The sequence below is a fragment of the Chrysemys picta genome, chromosome 7 (assembly GCF_011386835.1).
Source record: "Chrysemys picta bellii isolate R12L10 chromosome 7, ASM1138683v2, whole genome shotgun sequence".
In the NCBI taxonomy this organism is placed as follows: Eukaryota; Metazoa; Chordata; order Testudines; family Emydidae; genus Chrysemys; species Chrysemys picta.
The window spans coordinates 33,572,884-33,597,407 of record NC_088797.1 but is presented as its reverse complement, the minus strand read 5'-3'; the positions used below and the strand labels follow the sequence as shown (position 1 = coordinate 33,597,407).

The 24,524-nt window shown below is 56.6% G+C and overlaps 1 protein-coding gene across 5 annotated transcripts; it reads left to right on the top strand.

The window, feature by feature from the left end:
- Positions 1 to 492: 492 nt before the first annotated feature.
- MAP4K2 (mitogen-activated protein kinase kinase kinase kinase 2) lies at positions 493 to 23,128 on the top strand. 5 transcript variants are annotated; one of them, XM_065553063.1, is made up of 32 exons: positions 497 to 767; positions 5,517 to 5,574; positions 5,988 to 6,078; positions 6,247 to 6,373; positions 6,992 to 7,047; positions 7,498 to 7,545; positions 7,972 to 8,014; positions 8,440 to 8,512; positions 8,967 to 9,098; positions 9,366 to 9,428; positions 9,694 to 9,775; positions 10,178 to 10,285; positions 10,892 to 10,970; positions 11,431 to 11,489; positions 12,139 to 12,179; positions 12,543 to 12,581; positions 13,052 to 13,082; positions 13,168 to 13,327; positions 13,952 to 14,064; positions 14,374 to 14,415; positions 14,619 to 14,703; positions 15,090 to 15,169; positions 15,542 to 15,602; positions 17,668 to 17,791; positions 18,821 to 18,879; positions 19,014 to 19,117; positions 19,376 to 19,553; positions 19,866 to 19,934; positions 20,021 to 20,107; positions 20,332 to 20,402; positions 20,651 to 20,706; positions 21,741 to 23,128. In XM_065553063.1, exons 4-32 carry the CDS (start codon positions 6,331 to 6,333, stop codon positions 21,826 to 21,828), a joined length of 2,274 nt encoding a protein of 757 aa, XP_065409135.1. In that variant the 5' UTR covers positions 497 to 767; positions 5,517 to 5,574; positions 5,988 to 6,078; positions 6,247 to 6,330; the 3' UTR covers positions 21,829 to 23,128. The 5 variants fall into 5 exon arrangements, with proteins under 5 accessions (XP_065409134.1, XP_065409135.1, XP_065409136.1 ...); XM_005307946.5 differs by having other exon boundaries at positions 556 to 767; positions 6,309 to 6,373; XM_065553061.1 differs by lacking the exon at positions 497 to 767 and adding an exon at positions 2,882 to 3,082 and having other exon boundaries at positions 6,309 to 6,373.
- Positions 23,129 to 24,524: the final 1,396 nt, after the last annotated feature.

Genomic DNA, 24,524 nt, shown 5'->3' with positions numbered 1-24,524 from the left:
CGGGAAAGGGGGGTGGGAGATGCCTGTTCAGCTCAGAGCGGCGGGGATGGATTTTCCTGCCCATGTGTAGGTGGGTTATGGTGCCACAAGACTATTGTGGGTGCATGGCCTTGGCCTAGCCCTCTGCAAAGGGGCTTCTCAGATTTGGGTACAAAACCCAGGAGTCTGACTCCCAACCCCTCACCCCACTAGGCCCCACTCCCCTCCCAGAGCTGGGCTAGAACCCAGGAGTCCTGACTCCCAGCCCCACTCCCCCCCACTAGGCCCCACTCCCCTCCCAGAGCTGGGCTAGAACCCAGGAGTCCTGACTCCCAGCCCCTCCCAGCCCCTCTCCCCCCCACTAGGCCCCTCTCCCCAAGCTGGCCGAAAGCCATGGGGGTGGCCGTGCTCTTTGCAGGCTCCTATTTTTGGGGGGCGGAGTCTCCAGCAGGAGCAGCATGTGTGACCCCCTGTGCCCTTGCCCTGGCTGCTCTCCCCACCAGCCAGGCTGATTTTCTCTCCCCTTCCCCGTCCCATCAGCAGGGCCTGTCCCCTCCCCTGTTTGGGGGTGTGACCCCCTTCGTTCTCCCCGCCCCCAGGGGGGCAGGGCTGGCTCCGCTTCCCTCCCCGCTGGTTCCCCGGCCGGCCGGGCCGCGCTGCGCCGCGCCGTACCCTGCGGCTCCCCGGGGACCATGAGCCTCTTGCGGGACGTCTCCCTGCTGGACCCCCGGCTCCGCTACGAGCTGATCCAGCGCATCGGGGCGGGCACCTACGGCGATGTCTACAAGGTGAGGGGGCGTCGGGCTCACGGGCCGGAGGGGGGGCGCGGGGGGGTGCACGGGCCGGAGAGGAGGGGCTTGGGGCCAGGGGCGTCTTCAGGCACCAGCGCAGCAAGCGCCTGACTGCCGTGCTTGGGGCGCGAAAAACATAGAGCCGTCCCTGCTTGGAGGTGCACGGCCGTGTGTAGAGGGGACCCTAGGGCATGGGGAGCTGGGGTAGGGGCAGGGGTATGGTGGGGAACCGAGGAGGAATTGGGGTGCGTATGGGGGGCATGGCAGGGAGCCATGGGCTGAGGGGAATTGGGATGGGGGCAGGGGTCATGGCAGAGAACAGAGGGGGGCGTGGGGAGCTGGAGCAGTGGTCCCATGGAGCAAAAGAGCAGGTATGTGGGGTTGGAGAGATGAGGTAGGGTGCATGGTGGCCCAGGAAGATAAGAGGGGACACTGGGGCCCTTGAAGCTGGGGTGGGGGTTGCAGGGAGCTAGGGGATTTCCTGACCTTTGGGAGGTATGTGAGTCAAAGGGTCTTGGGGACACTGGAGGGTGGGGGCTGCAAGGCAGGAGGGTGGATTTTGTGGCCTGGGGATGGGGAATAGCCTGGGGGTTTAGGAGCTGGGATACAGTGGGGTGTATGAATGGGGGAAATGAGGGCTCAGGGGTGGGCCTGGCTAGCCCAGAAATCAAGGGGAGACTAGGGTGGATGAAGGATCTTGGAGTATTTGTGGGATTCCTAGGGAATTGGGGTCAGAGGATCCCTGGGAGATTCAGGGGGAGCTAGGGGATATATGGGGGCAGGGGAGCTGGGGGTGCATGAGGGGGCAGGGTTGTTTGGGGTTGTGCTAAGGGCAGGGGGTGTGTGCACAGGGAAATCTAGGGGCTGGGGGCGCCTGGCAGGATTTTTGTCCTGGGCGATAGAGCAGGACAGCAGTGGCTGCCAAGACCATCTTGATGCATGGGGGGCATGACCCAGATGCCTGCGGTGGGGTTCCTGTGAGGTGCCCTTTTCGGGCAAGAGGTGGGGGATTGTCCTGGGAGTGGATGGGGGAAGTGCACAGGGCATTCTGAGGAAGGGGCTGATGTTCAGGCCTGAGGAGTGTATGTGGGGGGAGGATACAGGCATAGGGGGGTGGCGAGGCATTGTGCATGGGCAGAAACGTGTGGGGGAGCCCCTTGAGCGGTCCCTGGGGCACTGTCAGAAACTCAAACCACTGCAACTGGCACTTCATTGCCAGACCAGGAAGGTGTGAGGGGATGGAAGGGGAGCTGCTAAGACAGGGAGGGCCTCCCTCGAGAGGAGTCCAGTGCATGGGGTGACCTGTCCTGGGTTTGAGCAGAGGGCCCGGGAGCCAGGACTCCTGGGTTCTACCCCAGGGAGGGGAGTGGTTCTATTCCTGCTGGTGGTGCAGACTTAGCCCTGCCTACACTTGGGGAATAGCTCCACAACACTGAGCATTGCGAAGCATGAGCTGACATTTGCATCAGCTAATTAGGGTTCATTCCCGAGGCTTCCTTTGCCCCCAGCACCCGAGGTACCATGGCTGTGGCTGGCTGGATCTGAACCAATTTCAGGCCATTTCGGGGGGATCTAATGCTTCCCCTTCCCAGACACTAGGGTGGCCAGAACCCCCGTGCTGCCAGCTGTTTCTGTGCCACCATTATGCCGACTCAAAGGTGTTGTGCAGCCGGGGTTGTGTGGGGGTAGACAGGCTCTGTGCCCCTTGCCTGCTGGGCCACTCATAACACCCCTCCTCCTCCCAGAGCTGGGCCCGCAAGGTTAGCTCCAGGGCTGAGATCTGCCAGGGTCAGGAGTGAATGAGCGGGGCCAAGAGGCAACCATTCCATGCTCAGACTCGTAAATTGTTTTTCTTTGATGGAGGAAATGGGGACACAGAGTCCCTGGAATGGGAGCGGGGGAGAATGTGGAACCTGGTACTGGGGGGAAGGAGCGGCACAGAGCCCCTGACATGCGGGAAGCACCGGATACCTGGCATGTGGGCACAGAGCCCCTGGTGTGAGGGAGGGGAAGCTGCAGGGAATCCCTGCGATGGAGGGGCTGGGAGGGTGGCCCCAGGGAGCAGTGTGGGGCTGGAGGGAGGCAAGGAGCTGGGGTGGGCAATGCGCTGGGCCTACAATCGCTGTGAAGCCTGCGCCCCCTTGTGCTCTCTGGTTTGAGAACCAAGGGCCCAACATCTTGCCCAGTCTCCTACACAGCCTGGGCGCAGACTCCCCACTGCGATGCCTGCCCCAGCACAGGTCGGCGTGCCAGGCGGGAGCAGAGCTTTGAGAGAGCGATGCCCAGGCTGGGCCCAGAGAGGCCGAGCGCTGGTGAGTTCATTGCACGCGACTGGGAGCCAGGACTCCTGGGTTCTATCCTCAGCTCTGGGAAGGGGGTTGGGGTCCGGCAGTTTAGACCAATGGTTCTCAACCCAGGGTCCGTGTACCCCTGGGTACGCTGAGGTCTTCCAGGGGGTACATCAACTCATCTAGATATTTGCCTAGTTTTACAACAGGCTACATTAAAAAGCACTAGCGAAGTCAGTACAAACTAAAAAATTCATACAGACAATGAATTGTTTATACTGCTCTAGACACTATCCACTGAAATGTAAGTACAAAATTTATATTTCAATGGATTTATTTTATAATTATATAGTAAAAATGTGAAAGTCAGCAGTTTCTCAGTAACTATGCTGTGACACTTTTGTATTTTTAAGACTTATTTTATAAGCAAGTAGTTTTTTGGTGAAGTGAAACTTGGGGTACACAAGACAAATCAGACTTTTGAAAGGGGTACAGCAGGCTGGAAAGGTTGAGAGCCACTGGGTTAGATGGGGTGGGAGCCAGGACTCCTGGGTTCTATTCCTGACTTTACCACTTAACTTAGGCATGTAAATTCCTCTCTTGGTGCCTGTGTTTGCCTTCCCATCCTGTGTCTAATTAAATTGTGAGCTCTTTGTGGCAGGAACTGGTGCTCACTGTCTGTGCAGTGCCTGGCCTGATCTCAATCAGGGGGTTGTGCAGGGCATAGACAGGTAGATCTTAGGGGCGTATTATGGCCTACAGGTCCCTGAGATTAGGGGTGAGGGGGTTCCTGGGAGTCAGGATACCTGGGTTCTCTCCCTGGCCCTGGGAGCCTGTGGGGTCTAGTGGTTTAGCGGTGTGGGTGGGACGGGGGCTGGGCGACAGAACTCCTGGGTTCTATCCCAGCTATGGAAGTAGAGTTGGGTCTAGTGGTTAGAGCGTTTCCCTCTTCAATGCTCTTTATAAAGCTGAAATCATTAATTCCTCTCTCCCTCCCCCACACGCCTCGGGCAGGTGCAGGGCTCAGAGCGATAGAACAAACCGGAGACATGGGGAGGGTGAAAAGGAAATTGCTTAACGTCAGGAGATGGCGTCTGTGCAGTGGTGTGGCTTAACTTGTGTCTGTGGGCTGGGGTGGGCACCTGGCCCTGTCATGCCTGTGTCCTGGGGAGGGGGCATCAGAGCCCCCTGCCCCCACCCCAGCTCTGGGCTGCTGGCATGGGGAGTTCACATCCTGTCTGTCTGTCTGGGCATCAGCACAAGGACGCTTTGCAACATGTCCTACCTGCCACAGGGCTGGGTGTTGGAGAGCTCAGCTGGGATGGGGAGGTATCTGTCTCTCCCCATCCGCCCACCATCTGTAGCTAGGCCCCAGGATGGGGTAGAGTTGGAGGCAGGAAGTGCTGGGTGGGGCGGCGGCGGGGGGGGGGGGGGGGATTGGCACCGGAAACCCGGAACAAGGCTGTTTTGGTGTCAGAAACCACGAGTGTGAACAGGGGAGAGACCCTGAGATGGGGAGGAGGGGGAGAATGTGGCGGGGGGGAGGACAACAGAGGCTCCAGATCGGGGAGAGAGGTGGGTAGGGCGGGGTACCCTCTCCTCAGGGGGAAGGTGGGGTACAGAGCTGGGAGAGACGGTCCCTCAGGTTGGTTGGAGGAGAGGTGGGGCCTGGGCTAGGGGGGATCTGTGGTGACAACGCAGGAAAGGAAACAGAACACCAGGTCTGTGGTAGCCGAAAAGCTCCTCTACCTCCAGGCACTTTTTTTGGGGCTTTTATTTTTTACACTTCCCTGCTTACAACGCTTCTTATTGGTACAAATTTTGCGCATAGAAAAGCCAGGTAGTATACATGCACATAAGATAACAAACCCATCTTTTAAACACGTAAACACTAACTACAAAAATACAATCAAATTAACCAAATAAATTTCTCAAACACAAACACTAAATTAAAAGTCACTCTTGCCTCGTAGCCATAAAAACAGTTTGCTACGCCTGTAAACTAACAATTCAAAAACTATGCATCCCTACAGGGATCCCAAATTCTGGGGTTCAGGGAGGGGTGCAAAATGGATCTCGGGCTCAGAAATGGGGTTTGGGGGAGCTCCTTGGGGGGGTGTATCTAGACCCAGGACCATTTGGGGAGTGGGGAATCCTTCTGCACTAGGAGACTGGGGGCAACTCTGGGCCCTGAGAACGGAGCCTTCCAGGCAGCAGGGTGTGTTGGGGGAGGCGGGGCTGGGCTGGTAATGGTGGGATACCAGCCGGGCCTGGGGAGGCGGTGGGGTGATGGCTGCATTTGGGAGACAACCCTCCCGCTGCAACCCAGAGGAGGGTGGGGGCACTGATCTGGGAAGAGCTGGATCCCGAGCCCCTTCCCCGACCCCCCCCACCCCATAGGCGCATAGACAGCTAATGCTGAGGCCCCTGCGAGTGATGGCCCCTTCCCTGTTCCTAGGCCCGGGACACCCAGACAGCGGAGCTGGCTGCCATAAAGATCGTCAAACTGGACCCAGGTAAAAATCCAAACCTCCCCCCCAGAATCACTGCTCCAGTGGTCCCCACATCACCCTCAGGACTCACCCAGAATCACTGGCCTAGTGTGTCTCTAAGTGACCCCTAAATTGCTCCAGTCTACCCCCAAATTGGCCCTGAGACTCACCCTGGTGCACCCCAGTATCACCCCCCCCCAGTGCTCCCCCCACCCCCATTGCAGTGCTTACCTTTGGTCCATAAGGAACTATCTGTGACCCTCCTTAGCCTGTTTAGCCCCTGGTGCTGCCTGGGCCCCCTGTGGGTGAATGAGGAGCACTGCAGCCAGCTTGCAGGGGTTAGCTCTTGTGGAGCTGGCTATGTCCCTGACACAGCTCCATTGGGATGATGCCCTCAGCCCCCTCCCTGACATACCCCCAACTCCTCTCATTCCCAGGGGATGACATCAGCTCCATCCAGCAGGAGATCACGACGCTCAGGGACTGCGGGCACCCCAACGTGGTGGCGTATTTCGGCAGCTACCTCAGGTGAGACACGCCAGGGGCGCTGTGCTGCAGGGAGCTGGGTGGGGGCCCTTCACAGTCAGTGCAGCTCTAGGAACAGATCACCTCAGATAACTCCATTCAACATCCCCCCCCCCACCCAGATTTTACATGAGTTTCCTTCACTTCCTGTGCAAAACTTGGTATCAACAGCTCCACCCCAGAGACGGCTGCATCTCAGCGCTGTGCTGACATCTCCTCCCTTGCTCCCTCAGGAATGACCGTCTCTGGATCTGCATGGAGTTCTGTGGAGGAGGATCCCTGCAGGAAATCTACCACAGTGAGTCCCTGCCCTGGTGTAACTAGAAGCAGGGAGGGATGGTGGCAGCTGGGAGTCAGGATTCCTCGGTTCTTTTCCCCACTCCTCTTCCAGGGACAGTAACCAGGACTCCTGACTCCCAGCCCCACTGCTCTAACCCACAAGGCCCCACTCTGCTCCCATAGCTGGAATCCTGGGTCCCATGTGCTCTGACATTGGGAGACAGAACGTTCTCTCATCAGGATGTTGTAAGAAGAGGCATTTGTTTCACTTTCTGGTCGGTTTCCCTTCCTGTTTGCAAAATGCCTCTGGTTCCTGGTCATGTGGGGGTTGGGGTGGATAGGAGGAAGTGAGGGGCAGGGGGGTAGATAGGAAATGGGGGGCAGGCAGGGGGGTGGATGGGAGGAAGTGGGGGGGCAGTGTTACAACATGGGGAAGGTGATGAGGCAGAAGCTAGATACGTTGGATTGTGTGGGGGGGATATTTGGGGGGCTGTGGTAGTGGGGTAATTGGGGTGTTTGTAGCTGGGCATTGGAAGAGATTATGGGGAGTGTATTTGGGGAGTGGTTGGATTGTGGCAAGAGAATAGTGGACCCCCCCCCAGGTGTGTATCTGTCCACGTCTGTATGTCTCTTCCAGCCACAGGCCCCCTCTCTGAGAAGCAGATTGCCTATGTGTGCAGAGAAACGCTGCAGGTGAGTAAACAGAGAGCCGAGGGTCAGATTGGAGACTTCGAAGCCTCTGTTGGGCACCTCACATTTGGGGGCACATGAGATTGGGGATGAGTGCCTGTCCCCAGCTCTGGGAGGGGAGTGGGGTTTGAGGATGGTGGGGAGGTGGGCTGGGAGCCTGGACACCTGGGTTCTCTGCCTGGGGCTGTGTCTGACGGGGCCTGGGCCAGGCAGGAAGTCCTTGTTTCCCGTTGATTGCCCTGCAGTTTCCTCTGTCCCTGGCGGCAGGAAGAGCTGTGTGAGTTGCAGCACAGGCTCTAGCTTCGTCACCATGGAAAGGGGGGGGAGGGCACAGGTGGCTGATGCCCTGAGTAGACCAGCATCCTCCCCAGGGTCTGGGAGGTCAGTCTGGGGGGGGGCGTGGCAACATGTGTGGACGGGGGGACACTCAGAAGGTTATTCCTCCCCCTCCAGGGCCTGAGCCACCTACATGCCAAAGGCAAGATGCACCGGGACATAAAGGTGAGGCCCATCCAGCCCTAGATCCCCCGCTATTCCCCCGGATCAGACCCATGGGCCCATCCAGCCCCAGATCCCCCCCCTTGGCCCACTGGGTCAGACCCATGAGCCTATGCTGGGGATCACCTTTGCTTATTAATCCCCTTTTCCCAAGTTAACACCAATAGGACCCAGGAAGCTGACTCTGTTCGCCACCCACACTTGGCCCTTCACTGTGGTAACATCCTGTAGCACGTTGTTCCAGGGTTAACAAGGGTAGTGGGAGAATCCCATTGGGCTTGGGGAGGGGAAGGATCAGAGAGTGACGTTCCCCTCCCTCCTTCACCAGCCCCTTGGGTTCATCTCCAGAGCAGGCTGCTTTAGCAGGTGCGGTCACTCCAGTGGAGCAGTGGTTCTTCCTGCACTGACACTTTCCCTTTTTTGGTGCAGGGAGCCAATATCCTACTCACCCTCTTTGGAGATGTGAAACTGGGTGAGTTACTTGCTCTTCCTCCTTCCTCATAGAAAACCTGGATCCCTGTGTGGGTCGGGGGTAGCCCAGGGCTGGGACACCAGAGGGGTGTGTGTGTCAGGACAGAGGGGCACTGGCAGAGTTGGGGGTCAGGGAGGAAGTCCAGGGCTAGGATAGCGAGTGACTGTGGGTTAGGATTGAGGGACTCCAATGTGGGGATGGGGAGAGCCCAGGGCTGGGATAGCAGGAAACTGTGGGTCAGAATTGAGGGGCGCCAGTGGAGCTGTGTGTGCCCACCTGTCTTCCATCCATGGTGGTGACTAATGACCCATCATGACAGGTACTGTACAGACCCACAATATGCATATGGGGTCCCTTCCCCATAGTGCCCCCTTACAAGGGTTCCTGTTGTTCCCCCCCCTTTCTCTCTCCCCCACATCTTGCAGCGGATTTCGGAGTCTCAGCTGAACTCACAGCATCAGTGGCGAAGCGGAAGTCCTTCATTGGGACCCCCTACTGGTACCTCACACCCCCACCCTCGCCCCCGCTACCTGCCAGGGGAACATGGTGGGGGTAGTAGAGTGAACTGGCCAACCCAGCCTATCTCACCATTGGGACACCCCATCTGGGGCTGTCTTGGAGCCTGGGGAGGTGGTTTGGTGGGGCAGAGGGAGGCAGCATCTTGGTGTTTGGAGTGGGGGGATGGAGGAGGGTGTGGGGGTGCTTTGGGGTGCCCAGCAGCTGGGAAATTGGGCTGGAAAGCCGGGAATGGCTTGTGATGAGGAGGCTGGTGAGCTGAGCCTGATGCCTGGATCCCAGGGGTGGCTTGGCAGGTGTGTGTGTGTGTGTGGGGGGAATGTCATGGGTATAGCTGGATGCCTGGGTCCCCTTGAGGGCTGGGAAGCTGGATGCCAGAGTCCCATTCGTATGGCCCGGTGTTGTCTGATTGGTCTGCGGCCCCTCCCTCATCTAGGATGGCCCCTGAGGTGGCCGCAGTGGAGAAGAAGGGCGGCTATAACCAGCTGTGTGACATCTGGGCCATCGGCATCACGGCCATTGAGCTGGCCGAGCTGCAGCCCCCGCTCTTCGACCTTCACCCCATGAGGTAAGAGGCCAAAGAGCGGAGCACCCCCTTGGCATGGGCCCATCTGGTCTCTCTCCTCCCCACAGCGAGGAAGTGACGTGAGTGCAATGAGGGGGAGGAGAAGCGGGTCGAGCTGCTGGAGGCAGAGTTGGATGCAAGGGAAGATCTGGGATCGAGCCCCCCTCCCAGCTCTGTCTGTCTCCCTCGCAACCCTCAACGTGCTGGTTCTGTCTGTCTGGTTCCCCTGCCCCCTGATCTCTCTCTCTCTCTCTCTCTCTCTCTCTGCAGGGCCCTGATGCTCATGTCCAAGAGCAGCTTCCAACCCCCTAAACTGAAAGACAAAGCTCATTGGTGAGTGTTGCTGCCGGCCTCTCCCAGCAGCAGCCGCTGCAGAGAGCAGGGCAGGAGCTGGCTGTTGGGGAGCTCCCAGCTACTCCAGCCCCAGCCTCTCCCAGCAGGGGGCGCTATAGGGAGTGGGGCAGGAATGCTGGGGTTGGAGGGTGAGGATTCTATTTTAAAAGTGATGGAGAATTTGGGGGGCTTGGCAGGGCTGGGGGGGTCTCCTGAGGGACCAAGGGGGATTTAATGATTCCCCCTTTGCCCCCCCCCTCCCCAGGTCCCCAGAATTCCACCACTTCCTCAAACTGGCCCTGACCAAGAACCCCAAAAAGCGACCCACAGCGGAAAAGCTGTTACAGGTGAACTGGCTGAAGGGGGTGGTGGCTGAGCAGGGGGGTAATTGGAGTGAGGAGTGTGGGAGCCATTGGGGGTGGTGTGGGAGAAGCTGGGGGGACTGTACTGGAGTGGGGGGCAGGGTGTGTGTCAAGGAAATGCGGGTTCAGTGTGGCAGGGTTGGGACGTGGAGAGTGGGGGGCAGGTGGGGGCAGTGCAGGGTGTATGCGTGGGGGTGGGGGAGATGGGGGCAGTGGGGCTGTTAAGTGTCGGGGGAGAGAGATCGGGGCGTGAGAGAGCTGGGGGCAGTGTGTGGTCTGGGGAGGGTTTGGGGTGGGGAAATGGGGCATGCTGCGTTGGACAGTGGGGGGCTGTCTGGGGGGAACATTTGTCTCCCAGTTTCAGCACCATGACCCTTGTCCCCCCAGCACCTGTTCACCAGCCAGCCCCTTGCCCGCACCCTGGCCATCGAGCTACTCGACAAGGTCAACAGCCCTGACCTAGCTGCCCCGTCCCTGGATGATGGAGACTTTGAGGTACCTGCCCTGGGGGAGACTCCAGGCCCGCCCATTATGCCCCTGCAGCCTCCCTGGGCACTGACCCACCATCCCACAGCCGGCTCAGCTCAGTCGCTAGGCCCGGTTACCATGACAAACCGGTAATGGTTTGGGGCAGCCTGGCTCCGATGAGTCCCCTGTCCCAGTGCCCAGCTCCCCCCCACTGAAGCTGAAGCCTGTTGCCCCAAGATGATGTGTGTGTTGATAGAAATGGCCCTGTCCTGGGGTGGAATTTGACCAGCGACCGGGCAGCCCTGCGCACCCTGCAGCTCCCAGTGATGCTGCCCCGCTCTGGGGATGCATAGGACTGTGTGTGTTCGGTTTCTGGGGGCTGCCGAGCTGGCACTTACCCCGATCAGCCTCCTCCACCATTACAATCCAGCCCCACACCACGAAACCAGTTGGGCCCAGTTCTCTGAACTGGCTGGGAAGAGGGGCCACAGTGAAGTGGGAGAGTTGGGGACTTGAAATGGACTATAAGTAACTGTTCCCCATCTCCCTGCCCCTCCCCCATCCTGTCTGTATGTGTGCCCCCCAAATCTCCTTGCCCCCTTTCTCCCCCCCCCCCCCACTGTTTCCTATAAGGTTTACGACATCTTTCCAGACAAAATCCACTCCTGTGGGGCACATGGCCAGGCAGAACGGACGCTCTCTGAAATCCAGTGTAAGTCACCCCTGTTGCCCCTAGACTGGTGTACCCAGATCCAGGCACCCTAGCACAGTCACCACTCCCCCCCCGTTTATTCAGGGATCCATCGCATGGTGCTGAGATGCAGCTGCCTCTGGGGTGGCGTGCGGGGGCAGTTGAACAGTCACACAGCAAGGCTACACAACAGCTTAGGGAAGAGAAGATGAATCCTGAATCCAACTGGAATGATGGGGGGAAGGATGGGCAAAAAGAATGGGCAAAAAAAATGGAATCTCCCAGAGCTGGGATTTGGCCCGGATGCCTGGGTTCACAGGATCTTCAAAAAGCAGGAGTGGTTAGCAGCAGGGCTGTTTGCCTCACCCCTGAATTACAGCTGATGCCTCCTGCTAGTCCTAGCTGCTCTGGGGGCGGGGGGGAGGGGAATGGAGTGTGTCTCAATCAGCAGATGAGCCAATTTGTATAATTTGATTTTCAGTTAATCAAGTTAAATTCGGGCCCCCACTGAGAAAAGAAACAGAACCATATTGTGGTCTGGTGAGTGGAAACACCATTAATTCTTTGCCTCTCCCAGAAGGGGGTGCTGTAGGGAGCAGGGCAGGAGCTCTGGCCGTGGGGGGGAGCTCCCGGTTACTCCAGCCCTGGTTTCTCCCTGCAGGGGGCACTGTGAGGAGCGGGGCAGGAGCTGGCTGTGGGGGGAGCTCCCAAATACTCCAGCCCCAGACTTGCCCAGCAGGGGGCGTTGTGGGAAGCAGGTAACTCCATATGGGTTACAAGCAGTAGCGTAGCTGGGGGGGAGCGCTGGGCCCCCACTGAGCACAAGTGGTGCCTTGTCAATTTCCTGGCGCCTTTGTACTCACCCGGGGGAGCGATTTAAAAAAAAAAAAAAAAGTGCCACCCGCTGCGGCGCTTTTATTTTACTCACTCGGCGGCGCTTCGGGTCTTCAGCGGCACTTCAGCGGCGGGACCTTCACTCGCTCCGGGTCTTCGGCGGCATTTCGGTGGCGGGACCTTCAGTGCCGCCGAAGATCTGGAGCGAGTGAAGGTCCCGCCGCCGAAGGTCCGGAGCGCCACCAGGTGAGTAAAAGCGCTGAAGCGGGTGGCGCCTTTTTTTTTTTTTTTTTATTGCTCCCCCTGTTCCCTCTACCTGGCTACGCCACTGGTTACAAGTCTTGTCCTTCCACAGAGGGAAGAGGAGGATGATTGGACGTTGCTAGGAGCTGAAGAGTAAGTATCTGTCTGGTGGTGGGGAGAGGAACCAAGGGAGTCTTGGGTTAAAAGTTCGGCCTCCCCTGTCCTGCCTGGAAGTGTCGCATCAGGGGGTGGGGGTATGGGGAACTGAGCAGCGCCTCCTACTGGATAATCTGGGAGCAGGGGGGTTGATGGCTCCAAGTGCAGGTAAACAGGCAATTTAGTCAGCTCTAAGGATGGGGATGGCTGTGAGCACTGGGCTCTAGTGGGTTACAGCAGGGGAGGCTGGGAGCCTGGACTCTTGGGTTCTATCCCATCCCTGGGAGGGGAGTGGGGTCTAGTGGGTTGGGGGGCAGGTAATGTGTGGCCCATATCCCTACCCCCTCTCCTTGTCTTTAGGAGTCTCCTGCAGTCTGTGGAGGAGGCGTTGGAGGAAAGGTAAAGCTGAGACTCAGGTTGGAGTTGGGGCAGGCAAAGTGTGTGTGTGGGGGGTCCCTTCACCTCCCACCAAGCTGTAGAGATCAGGTCATTTCAGTGGTGGGGGGAGGGGCAGTAATGCAGAGTCCCTGCCCCCACACAATGAGTTTTACAAGCATCCTTGCCACTCCCCCTCACAGAGATGCGCCTGGTGCGTGTGTGGCGGGGGTTGACACGCGGGCTGTTTTGGGGGGCAGGGGCAGCGGTGTGAACTCTGCTGACCCTGCTCTCTGCAGCTGCTTTGTATCTCCCCCTCCTCAATCCCAGATCTGGAACATGGCAGGGATGAATGTCGGAGACCCCTGATGTCCCCTTGGAGACTCCCCAGAGGAGGGAGTTCCCCCACCCCAGGGCCCCCACTTTTGCTCACATAAGGGGCTGTCCCTCTCCAAGCCTCACCCCTGACCCTTCTCTCTGTCTTTTCCTTACAGGAGTTTGACCATTCGCCCAGCGTCTGGAAGGGTAAGTTCTTCTACACACATCTCCCCAGGCAGCTGCCTGCCCTGGCACAAGTCCCCTCCCATTCTATGACTGTCTCTCTGCCCAGGTCCCCACCCCAGAGGATCAGCCTGTGGACCCCCACTGCATCCCTGAGAACGAGACGGGAACAATCAAGAGAGCATCACTATGGGACCTGATGAATTGGGAGCTGCAGGTCATGGAGCCTGGGGGTGGCTCAGAGACCATGAGGAGACAGACCTCAGCAGGTACCAGGGTTTGACACAAGATGCGGGGGACTGGCTGGCTTAGAGGGGCAGGGAATGGGATACGGGGCCTTTCCCTCTAGGGAGTGCCAGCTCCAATCCAGCTCCAGGGTGGGGGACTGGCTGGCTCTTGGGTTGGGAGTGGGACACAGGGCCTTTCCTCTCTAGGGGGCGTCGGCTGCGTTCAGGCCCCAGGTCCGTAGTGAATGAAAGTTGTTCCCACCTGTGAGATGAGTTGGCTGTATCTCAGCCCATTGGTCCCTAGCAGGATGGGGCCTCCCATCACACTGACCTCCTTATTGGCAGAGAGGCCAGGGGGCTGAAGAGGCTACTGGGGACTCTGCTTCCCTCACACCATGACCCCAGATCGGCAGGCAGAGTGATGAGGGACTGGGGGAGGGGGCCAGTGTGTGTGTGACACTCTGTGGAGGTGCCCAGAGGATCCCCTGCCAGGACGATTGCAGGGGATAACCGGGCCGTTTAAGCACCACAGTCTAACGCAGGCAAGGAGTAGGGATCTCCAGTGGGGCTGAGAACTGCGAATGGAGGGGGCCCCTGGGTGGGTGGGGGCTGCCAGGGCAGAGCTGACTCTGATAGGCAGGTGCTGTGTGTGTCCCCCACCTCCAGGCAGCCCAGAGTCAGGTGACGTCCAACCCCCCCTGCACACTGGCTCCCCAGAGCCTGGAGCCTCCCTGCTCTCCACCGAATGGGCCACCATGAAGAGGAGGGAGGAGACAGAGGTAGGTGCAAACAACTGGGGGAGCAGGCCTTGGTAGAAAAGGGGGGGTAAGAGATTATGGGGAGGCCTGGCAGTCATGGTGCATAGGCAGCAATGCAGCAGGACTCCTGGGTTCTATCTCTCGCTCTGGGAGAGGAGTGGGATGCAGTGGTTAGAGCAGGATGTTGGGAGTTAGGACTCCTGGGTTCCAGCTTGATGTCTGGGTGTTGGCTGGTGCCCCAGTGCTCTTGTTGCCTCTCAGGTGGGGTGGGCAGCTCGGCATACTTCTTTTGGTGGTGTGTGGTGTTGATTGGCTTTCTCTCTCTTTCAGAGATCCAGCTGCCATGGGCTGCCTCCCACCCCCAAGGTCCATGTAAGTGCCATTCCTCAGCATCTCCGTGCAGGGAGCGCTGTAGACAGCAGGGTGGGAGCGCTGCCTGTTGGAGTTGCTCTTGGCTACTCCAGGCCTGGTCTGTCCCAGCAGGGGGCGCTGTAGGGAGCTGGGCAGGAGTGCTGGCAATGGGGGAAGCTCCCGGCTACTCAGGCCCAGCCTCTCCTCTGGTCTCTCCTTCACAGATGGGTGCTTGCTTTTCCAAAGTCTTTAATGGTTGCCCTCTAAAGATCAACTCAGCTGTGACGTGGATCCATCCAGAGACACGAGGTAGGGCCCCCGGCTGCCTCCAACACAGCTCTCTGCCCCCCACAATGTCCATATTAACCCCATCTCCCCCCGGCTGCTCCATTTGGGGCTGGGGGGAGGAGGCTGATTCTCCTCCTACATTCAATTCACCGATGCACTGGTTCAGTTTCACCCTATGCCCTCCTGTTTCCCACCATCCTTGCCGCACCCTCCAGCCTTTGTCATAGCTGAGCCAATCTGGGGACTTGATTTCCCCGCCTCCAGCCCCTGGGTACCAGCTCTGAGCTCCCAGCCATTGGGCTGAAGAGGGGCATGTGGGTAGGAGGGGAGCAGGCACACTGCTGGCTTCTAAGTGGGTGCTGGGACTCCGGCCCTTCCAAATCTAACTCTGGCTGGCCTTGTTTCAGATCAGTACCTGCTGGTAGGGGCTGAGGAGGGGATTTACGCACTCAACCTGCATGAACTCCATGAGGACACCATGGAGAAGGTGAGATGCCAGGAGATAGAGGTATAGCTTAACGCTGTGGGAGCTCCTGACCTCTCCCAGAGAGGCGGCACTGTAGGGAGCAGGACAGGAGCACTGGCTGTGGGGGGAGCTCCAGGCTACGCCAGCCCTGATCTCTCCCAGCAGGGGTCGATGTGGGGAGTGAGGCAGGAGCGCTGGCTGTGGGGGGAGCTCCTGGGTACTCCAGCCCTGGTCTCTCCCAGCAAGCCGTGCTGTGGGGAGCAGTTAGTAATTAACTAACTAAACGATGGGCAAGATGGGCAGAGATAATGGCAGTGCTGCATGTAGTTTCCTGATTAAGTTGACTGAAGAGCTAACTGGTGAGGTGTCTGTCGTCCCCCCCTTCCCCCCCAGCTCCTGCCCCACAGGTGCTCCTGGCTGTACTGTATGAACAACGTGCTGCTCTCCTTAGCAGGTGAGTGAGTAGGAGAGGCACCGGATCTGGGCTTCCTCCCAGTCTGGAAACTGTAGATTCCTTTGGCTACAGCTACTGTGAGATGCACAGAATGTCATACAAGTTATCAAGGGGCATCAGCCGGGAGGTGGAGGGGGCTGAGGTAATCCAGGCTGGGATGGCAGTGGATCTAATTTACCTCGATTTCAGTAAGGCATTTGATATGGTTCCACATGGGGAATTATTAGCTAAATTGGAAAAGATGGGGATCAATATGAAAATTGAAAGGTGGATAAGGAACTGGTTAAAGGGGAGACTACAATGGGTCGTACTGAAAAGTGAACTGTCAGTCTGGAAGGAGGTTACTAGTGGAGTTCCTCAGGGATTGGTTTTGGGATCAATCTTATTTAATCTTTTTATTATTGACCTTGGCACAAAAAGTGGGAATGTGCTAATAAAGTTTGCGGATGACATGAAGCTGGGAGGTATTGCCAATACAGAGAAGGACTGGGATATCCTACAGGAAAATCTGGATGACCTCGTAAACTGGAGTAATAGTAATAGGATGAAATTTAATAGTGAAAAGTGCAAGGTCATGCACTTAGGGATTAATAACAAGAATTTTGTTATAAACTGGGGATGCATAACTTGGAAGTAACAGAGGAGGAGAAGGACCTCGGGAGTATTGGTTGATCACAGGATGACTATGAGCCGCCAATGTGATATGGCCATGAAAAAAGCTAATGCGGTCTTGGGATGCATCAGGCGAGGTATTTCCAGTAGAGATAAGGAGGTTAGTACCATTATACAAGGCACTGGTGAGACCTCATCTGGAATCCTGTGTGCAGTTCTGGTCTCCCATGTTTAAGAAGGATGAATTCAAACTGGAACAGGTACAGAGAAGGGCTCCTACAATGATCCGAGGAATGGAAAACCTGTCTTATGAAAGGAGACTCAAAGAGCTTGGCTTGTTTAGCCTAACCAAAAGAAGGCTGAGGGGAGATATGATTGCTCTCTCTAAATATATCAGAGGGATAAATATCAGGGAGGGAGAGGAATTATTTAAGCTCAGTACCAATGTGGACACAAGAACAAATGGATATAAACTGGCCATCAGGAAGTTTAGACTTGAAATTAGACGAAGGTTCCTAACCATCAGAGGAGTGAAGTTCTGGAATAGCCTTCCAAGGGGAGCAGTGGAGGCAAAAGACATATCTGGCTTCAAAACTAAGCTTGATAAGTTTATGGACGGGATGGTATGATGGGATAGCCTAATTTTGGCAATTAATTGATCTTTGACTGTTAGCGGTAAAATATGCCCAATGGCCTGTGATGGGACACGAGATAGGGTGGGATCTCAGTTACTACAGAGAATTCTTTCCTGGGTGTCTGGCGGGTGAGTCTTGCCCACATGCTCAGGGTTTAGCTGATCGCCATATTTGGGGTCGGGAAGGAATTTTCCTCCAGGGCAGATTGGCAGAGGCCCTGGGGGGGTTTTCGCCTTCCTCCGTAGCATGGGGCACGGGTCATTTGCTGGAGGATTATCTGCACCTTGAAGTCTTTAAACCACAATTTGAGGACTTAGAATCATAGATTATTAGGGTTGGAAGGGACCTTAGGAGGTCATTTAGTCCAACCCCCTGCTCAAAGCAGGACCAATCCCCAACTAAATCCCCAAATGGCCCCCTCAAGGATTGAACTCACAACCCTGGGTTTAGCAGACCAATAGCTCAGACATAGGTTAGGGGTTTGATACAGGAGTGGGTGAGTGAAATTCTGTGGCCTGCATTGTGCAGGTCAGACTAGAAGATCATAATGGTCCCTTCTGACCTTAAAGTCTATGAGTCTACGAGAACTGCAGGTCAGGATTGAGGGGCACCAGCAGGGCTGGGTGTGGAGCCCAGGCTGGGATGGCCAGCGGCTGTGGGTGGGGTGAGGGGCACCGGCAGGGCTGGGATGGCGAGGGCTATGGGTGGGGGTGAGGGTCACCCTCAGATCTAGGTGCAGTTTCCTTAGGATAGCACATTAGGATCCACCATCCTAGTATCCAATGCAGCTCGCTCTCTCTCTCTCTCTTTCTGTGCAGGGAAATCCTCCCAGATCTCCTCTCACAACCTCCTGGGCCTCTTTGAACAGCGGAGGCAGCTGCAGAAGCGGCAGGTCCCCCTCTCCATTGCCACCAACCGGCTGACTGAGCGCATCATCCCCAGGTGCTGTGCTTGGCTCTGCATCTGAAACTCCACCGAGCCGGGAGGGACCGAGGGTCAATCCCCAGATGGGGCTGGGTGTCCTCATAGCCTTGTAATTGGCCACTTCAGGCTGAGGTTCCCTCATGTTCCCTTAGGGCCCAGTATCCCCTTGGATTAGATCAATGGGCCCCTCTTCCCCACTGCCACCCTGGGTCCATCCAGAGTAGTATCCCCCATCTCATGCCTGCCATCCTGAACCAGACCAATGGGCCCATCTACCCTGGTCTCCTGTCTTCATTTGCAGCATCTGCTGGATGCCTCATTTTCCAATGCTACCTTGAGTGGGGGAAGCTCCTTCCTGACCTCCCTGGTTGTAGTCAAGCCCTGAAACCTGACCTTTGTGAATTGTACAATTAGCCTGTGGGTACACTCTGCCACTGGCTGGCGCTGAGGCGAAGAGTATAGTGAGTTTCCCAGAGGAACAAGTGCTCAGTGGAGAATGAGAACAACCAGATTTAGACTAGCTCATGGTAATGAATTTGGAAGGAAGCTAAATCCTTCTGCTTGAAGGTTTAAGAAGATCCCTGTTAGGGATTAGGCTGAAACCCTCGTGAGGGCAGATTATCCCAATCGGCCTGATGTGGGGCTTCCTCTGAAGCTATTGTCAGGGACAGGACAGTGGGCTAGAGGGCTCCTGTCTGATCCAGTCTGGTGGCTCTTGTGTTCCTAAGAGTCCAAAATAACCGTCAGTCTTACCATGATGGGTGCATGGATACATCTCACAATCCTAACAGCAGCCGCGATCTTCTCTCTGAAAACTCCCCATCCTTCCTTCAACCCTCCTCCAGTTCTTTGCTTCTCCACTATTTTATAGCGGAGAGTTCTATGGGTTAACTGGCTGACAGTTCTCCTCCCCTTAGGGTAACTGTGGGTGGATTTGCATCATGCCTGGCTGTAGAATCCCCTCTCCACTCAGCCCCTCATCCTGCCCCCTTTAGTCCTCCGGTGGCAGCTCATTCCTTCCTTCTGTTCTGTTCCTCCTCCCTGCAGGAAGTTTGCGCTCTCCTCCAAGATAGCAGATACCAAGGGCTGCCTCAAGTGCCGAGTGGGTGAGTGTGATTCTGACACGCCACCGGGGTGCCTCCTGTGGGACGGATCGCTGTCTCCCTGGGGACAGGGGAGCCCCTCAGCTGATTGCTCTCCCCCTGGGGGAACCCATTCACCTGCCTTGGTTGCCTTTCAGTTCGGAACCCCTATTCCAGCAACACCTTCTTGTGCGCTGCTCTTCCCTCGAGCCTGGTGCTGTTGCAGTGGTACGAGCCCTTGCAGAAGTTCATGCTGCTGAAGGTAGGTCCGGGGTGTGGGGGGAAAAAGGGGTGCTGGAGCCACTGGTGAACCCAGGAGTCTCATTGACTCTGATGTAGGCCTGCATGGAGCTAAAATCTGCAGGGCACTGCTCTGGAGGGACACTTGCCCTAGATTGGATGCTGCTCTGGTGGGGAAAATTTGCCAGGTCCTTTTCACTGACGGCACTGCCCTAGGGAAGCTCGACGCATGGGAGAACCCATTGCTGCTGAGATCTCAGCCTCCCCTCCCTCACCCCAGCACTTTCCTGTGGCCCTGCCCATGCCCCTGAGCCTGTTTGAGCTGCTTGTGGTGGAGACGGAAGAGTACCCTCAAGTGTGCGTGCGTGTTGTGGACCGAGACCGGCCGGGCCAGGAGCTGGAGTTTAACGTCCTCTCGCTCAGCACCAACTCCAGCCTCAGCACCGAGCCCTCTGCAGGTAAGAGACGCCCAAGCGGAGAATGGGACATGGGGCCTGTCCCCTCTAGGGGGTATCAGCACACATGGGCCCCAGGGTGGCGGGGGGATGAATGGCTGGCTTAGGGGAGGCAGGGAATGGGACTCAGAGCCTTTCCCCTCCAGGGGGTGACAACTTCAATCTGGCCGCAGGGTGGGGACTAGAACTCAGGGCATTTCCCCTTTGGGGGAATTGGTGGGCTCCAAGGGGAGGGAACGGGGTATGAGGCCTTTTTCCACTAGAGGGTGCCAGCTCCCCTAGGGTCTCAATGTGTCTCTCCGGCTGTTGTTGCAGATGGGGCCTCCAGTGTGGCCTGCCACGTGACTCAGATGGACAGAGACACAGTCCTCGTTTGCTTTGAGTGTAAGTCCCTCTCCCAGCATGGCCCTCTCATTGGCTCAGCCTTGGCCACAGCTGGTGCTGACTGCCTCACTCTTTCTCCCCTGCAGACTATGTAAGGACAGTGAACCTGCGTGGGGCCCCCAAGAGAGCCCTGGCCCCAGAGCTGACCTTCAACTTCCCCATTGAGACAATTGGTGAGTGGAGGGAGGTCTCTTGGGGAGAGAACTGCCACTGGCCGGCTCATCTCCTGGCCCACACTCCTGCCTGGCCTGGTGACCTCAGGAGCTGTCCAGCCTTCTGTTCCAGCACCCTCCTCCCTGCCCTGGTAGCAGTGTCCTCCATCTGCCAGCTTCCCCCAGGTGGGGGTCATCCATACCACCCGCTGCTCACCCCCTTCTTTCTGTCCCTCCCACCGCAGTGTGCCTTCAAGACAGCGTGCTGGCCTTCTGGAAACATGGCATGCAGGGCCGCAGCCTGGAGGGCAACGAGGTGAGTGCAGATTGTGGCTTGGGTGGACATGTCTCCTTATCTTCCCCAAAGAGGGGGATCAGACTCTGCGGGGGGATTAACTTGGAGATGATGCATGGAGTTGGTATTGCTCCTGATGGAGACCACATGGTATCGGAACTGTCCCCTTCTCTCCCACCACCCTGGTTTGGGAGGGGGATGGAGATGCACTGACCCAGGAAGGAGCTGGACTGGGAAAACTGTGCTGATCTGACCCTTCTCCTTGACAGGTGACCCAAGAAATCACAGATAAATCCAGGGTGTTCCGGGTGCTGGGAGCCAACAGGTGAGGCCCCAAAGTGAGAATGTGGTCAGGGCAGGTTGCAGCAGGGAGTGCACCACCAACAGAGAATTCTTGTTCTGCTCTCTCCACTCTCTGATCAAGTGGTGTGGCTGCCTGCTCCGGCTGGCTACTCCTGTCTGGCTGTGCCATTGGTAGGAACTTGTTGCCAGGCTGCAAGGCTGGGACAGTGGGAAAATTATCTGGGGACTGGGAGACCAGGAGCTGTGAACTTCTTTTCCTTCCTCTTGCATGGGCTGGGTCACTTCAGTAGCCGGTCACCTGACTCTCTATTGTGTCCATCCTGTGCCCCTGTTCCTGCTGGATGTTATGTGACTGGGTGGATTTGTAGGCCTGTTTTGAGGATGCATGGCGCTGTGTCAGGGTTTGGGCTGCATTCTGGGGTAGCTGGAGGTTGCGTGGTGAATGTGCCGCATTGGGGGCTGGATTTGCATGGTTGGGTTAAGGTGGGTATTGCATGGCTGGGATGAAGTTATTCTATTCTATATAGAGTCTTATACTGTGCTTACCACTGCAGTATCACAGCACCTGCCAGTAGCGCATTAAGCATAGTGGAGGTGGTTCTCTCATTGTCTTGCCAGGAAAGAAGCATGTGCAGGGAGTGGCACATGCTTGGTTTGATTGGGGTTTATATAATAAAATGCTGCTGTTTATATTATAAATGGTGAGGTCAGAGAAATGTGCCCAGCACTTGAATCAAGAGTGGATTTTGCATGGTTGGGTTGGAGAGGCTGGTTTTGCATGGTGGTCAGGGTTGGGGGGCTGGAGCTGCATGGTGGGTTTGGTTTTGTGTGGTAGGTGGGTTGCATTCATGGCTGTGGGACTGTGATGGGGTCTGGGTTGGGCGGTGGGGTACAATCATGGCTGGGGCTGGCTTTGCTGAGTTGCATTTCTTGCTTGGGTATGGCACCTCTCAAATCAGGTTTGGGTTACCAATCCTCCCCTTCTGCTCAAAACGTGCTCTGCCCATTTGTCTCTCCACATTCACTCATTGCTCTTGCCTCTACCCCTCCTCCCAGAGATATCATCCTGGAGAGCACGCCCACGGAGAATCCCTTGGCTCACAGCAACCTCTACATCCTAACGGGACACGAGAGCAGCTACTGAGTGTGTGGAACTGCCTTTCCAATATCCCGTGTGGAGGGGGAATTCCTGCTGTGATGTTTAAACTGCTGATAGCTGAGAAGCTCAGTGGAGGCGCACAGGTAGCGGGAGCCTCGGGGAACTATTCCCATGAGCGGGGCCTGTCTTCTGCTGCGGGAATCCATGTCAGATGAGTTCTACTCTATAAACTCTACAGTCCACTTGTCCTATTGTCCAAAGTCTTCCTGAGATACCCCTACTTTCCAGGAGTGCATGGAGAGATTCCCTCCCCCCTTTTAGGGCCAGCATCTCCTGAGACCCTTATGTCTGCAATAATTGACTACAGCCAGTCCAAAGACACCTCCGCAGTCTGTCTTGACTGATACCTGTGCCTGCTGAATGCTTCCCCCCCTCCCCAGTTCTTAACCCTAAGAAGATGTCTTCTGGAGACACAGGGTGTGAAAGTGTCCTCCTCCTCCAGCTTCAACATGAAGACAATCGGTTTTCCAGTGGTTGCGTTGTGTTCCCCATGTAGCACTTAAGGTCCAGAAATCTGGCACACACCTTCAGCTGCAAAAGGAGTGGGAAAGCAATTCTGTGTCTCGTCATTCAAGGTGTGAGCAACAAGCAGTGCCTGAGGTGGGACAAACCTATTGAATTTAATCAGTGGCTGGGATACCTGTTTGACTATTTTGGTAATGGTTGGGCCGATTGCTTGGCTGGATGGGTTCTGATGGGGATGAGTGGGATGGCTAGTTGGGCATCCAGATAGGCTGGTTTGAGCAGCTGGCTGGTGGCAGAGAGAGCTTGAGTGCTTGTTGGTTGGGTGTGATGATTATTAGGATGGGTTTGGTTGATGGGGCAGGTACAATGGCTAGGTGAGGGACTTGGTTACTGAGCAGGCCAATCGCTTGGTTGAGTGGGTGGCTGATTGAGGTAAGAGAGGTTTGAGTGTGTCTGCTATGGAGGGGCTGGGTGCATGGTTGGCATGACTGCTATTTTGAGTGTGAAAAGATGGGTGGATGGATGACTGCTTTGAAATGAAGCAGAGTGCTTCATACTGGCAGGCAGTATGTTGCATTGGCTGCCTGCTGGGATGCCTTGTTCTTTTGCTACCTTGGAAACCAGTGCCAACCCCAAATGCCAGTGTGACAGAGACCAGGATCCTGGGGCCAACAGCTCTACTAACTCAGGCAGTGGAAGCTTCCCTTTCCGTTTTGCTAATTTCTCTGTGGTTTTTAACTGAAAGCTGGAATTTATGGATAAAAGAAACCAAACTTGAAAAAATATGCTATTTAAAAGATAAAGAGACATTGATATTAAACCTGTCTTTCATTTGCTTGGTGTTAATTGGGTGAATCACTCAAGGGAAGAGCCACTGGGACCTCTTTGCCTGTTCAGCTCTACTGCTATTCTAGCTTTCCTCCCTAATCTTTAATACGGTCACCCCTATTGGTAAGAACTGGTCTTCAGTCCTGCCTGAAACCTCCTTCTGGCCTCTATGAGAATGGGGGTGGGGGGAGCACAGAGCTCTACCCAATATCACTGGGACCTGGGCAGGGATAAGGAAAACAAGAGAACTGACTAAGACGGCTGCTACTCTGAAAAGAGAACTGATGTTTGTTTTGGGGCTGGGACTATGCTGGCCTTGCAAGTGAAAAGCAGCCCCACAGCAGGAAGTGCACCCTGGAGACAGGACTTTTGTGGAGAAGGAGAAATAGCTGCTGAGCATGGAGCCCGAAGGGAGAAGAGTGCACTAGATCAGGCCCTAGCCTACTGCTCAATGACTCCTATGCCCTAACTGCAGTCGGGGGCGGGGGGGGGGGGGGGAGCAAGGACTCCCGTGAGTGCCCCCAGTCCTATCACCATGGTACTTACCTTGGCTCCTAACCTGCTCCTTAGAAAGCCCTGCCAGGTGTAGGGGGTGAGATTCAACCTGAGCATGCCCAGTAGTGACTGCAAGGTGTGGCCCCTGCCCCCTCCTGCTGGGCACATCCCCCCCTTGGTGTGTGCGGGGAGGTAACACACTTCCCTTGGCCTAGCTCCCATGAGCCTCATGGGCTCCTAGCAGGGTGAAGGGGGGTTGGTTCCCATGAGCCCTTGGGGCTCCCAGCAGCGTGAAAGACAGTGGTTCCCATGAGCCCCTGGGGCTCCTAGCATGGGGGGGGAGGGGTGTCTACCACCCTCCCAACACTGACTGGGGCTTAGTCAGCACCCTGCCTCGCGCTTGCCCTGTCACTCACCAATCAGGGAAAGAACGCCCCGCCCGCGCAGCGTACTGCCCAATGAGAGCGACCCTCCGCATTAACGTCACTACCAACCACCCCCGCACAGTACGGGGTCTTCCAACGACCTTTCCAAAATCTCTAAGGCACACCGCGCGTGTGGCAAGACCCCTCCAACCAATCCCGACGCAGCTCGCCACCCCGAGTGCCCGCCCTCCGTCTCTTCATCCAGTACCAACACGGACACTGAACTAGGCTCCCGCCCACCGTGCCATACAGCTAGTACCGCGCCTTACGTTCCCAGTCAACCAATCATAACTTGTCTTTCCCCCATGCTGCTCACCCATCCTGCCTCTCAACCATTCCCACCGCAGTTCGCTGCAGAGTGACATCTCAGCTGACCTATGTGCGTTGCCTCCACCACTCGACTGCTCTTCTCCAATCGCTTTCCTTCACTGGAGCGGCTCGGCCAACAGGCCGCCGCGGAAGGCCAAT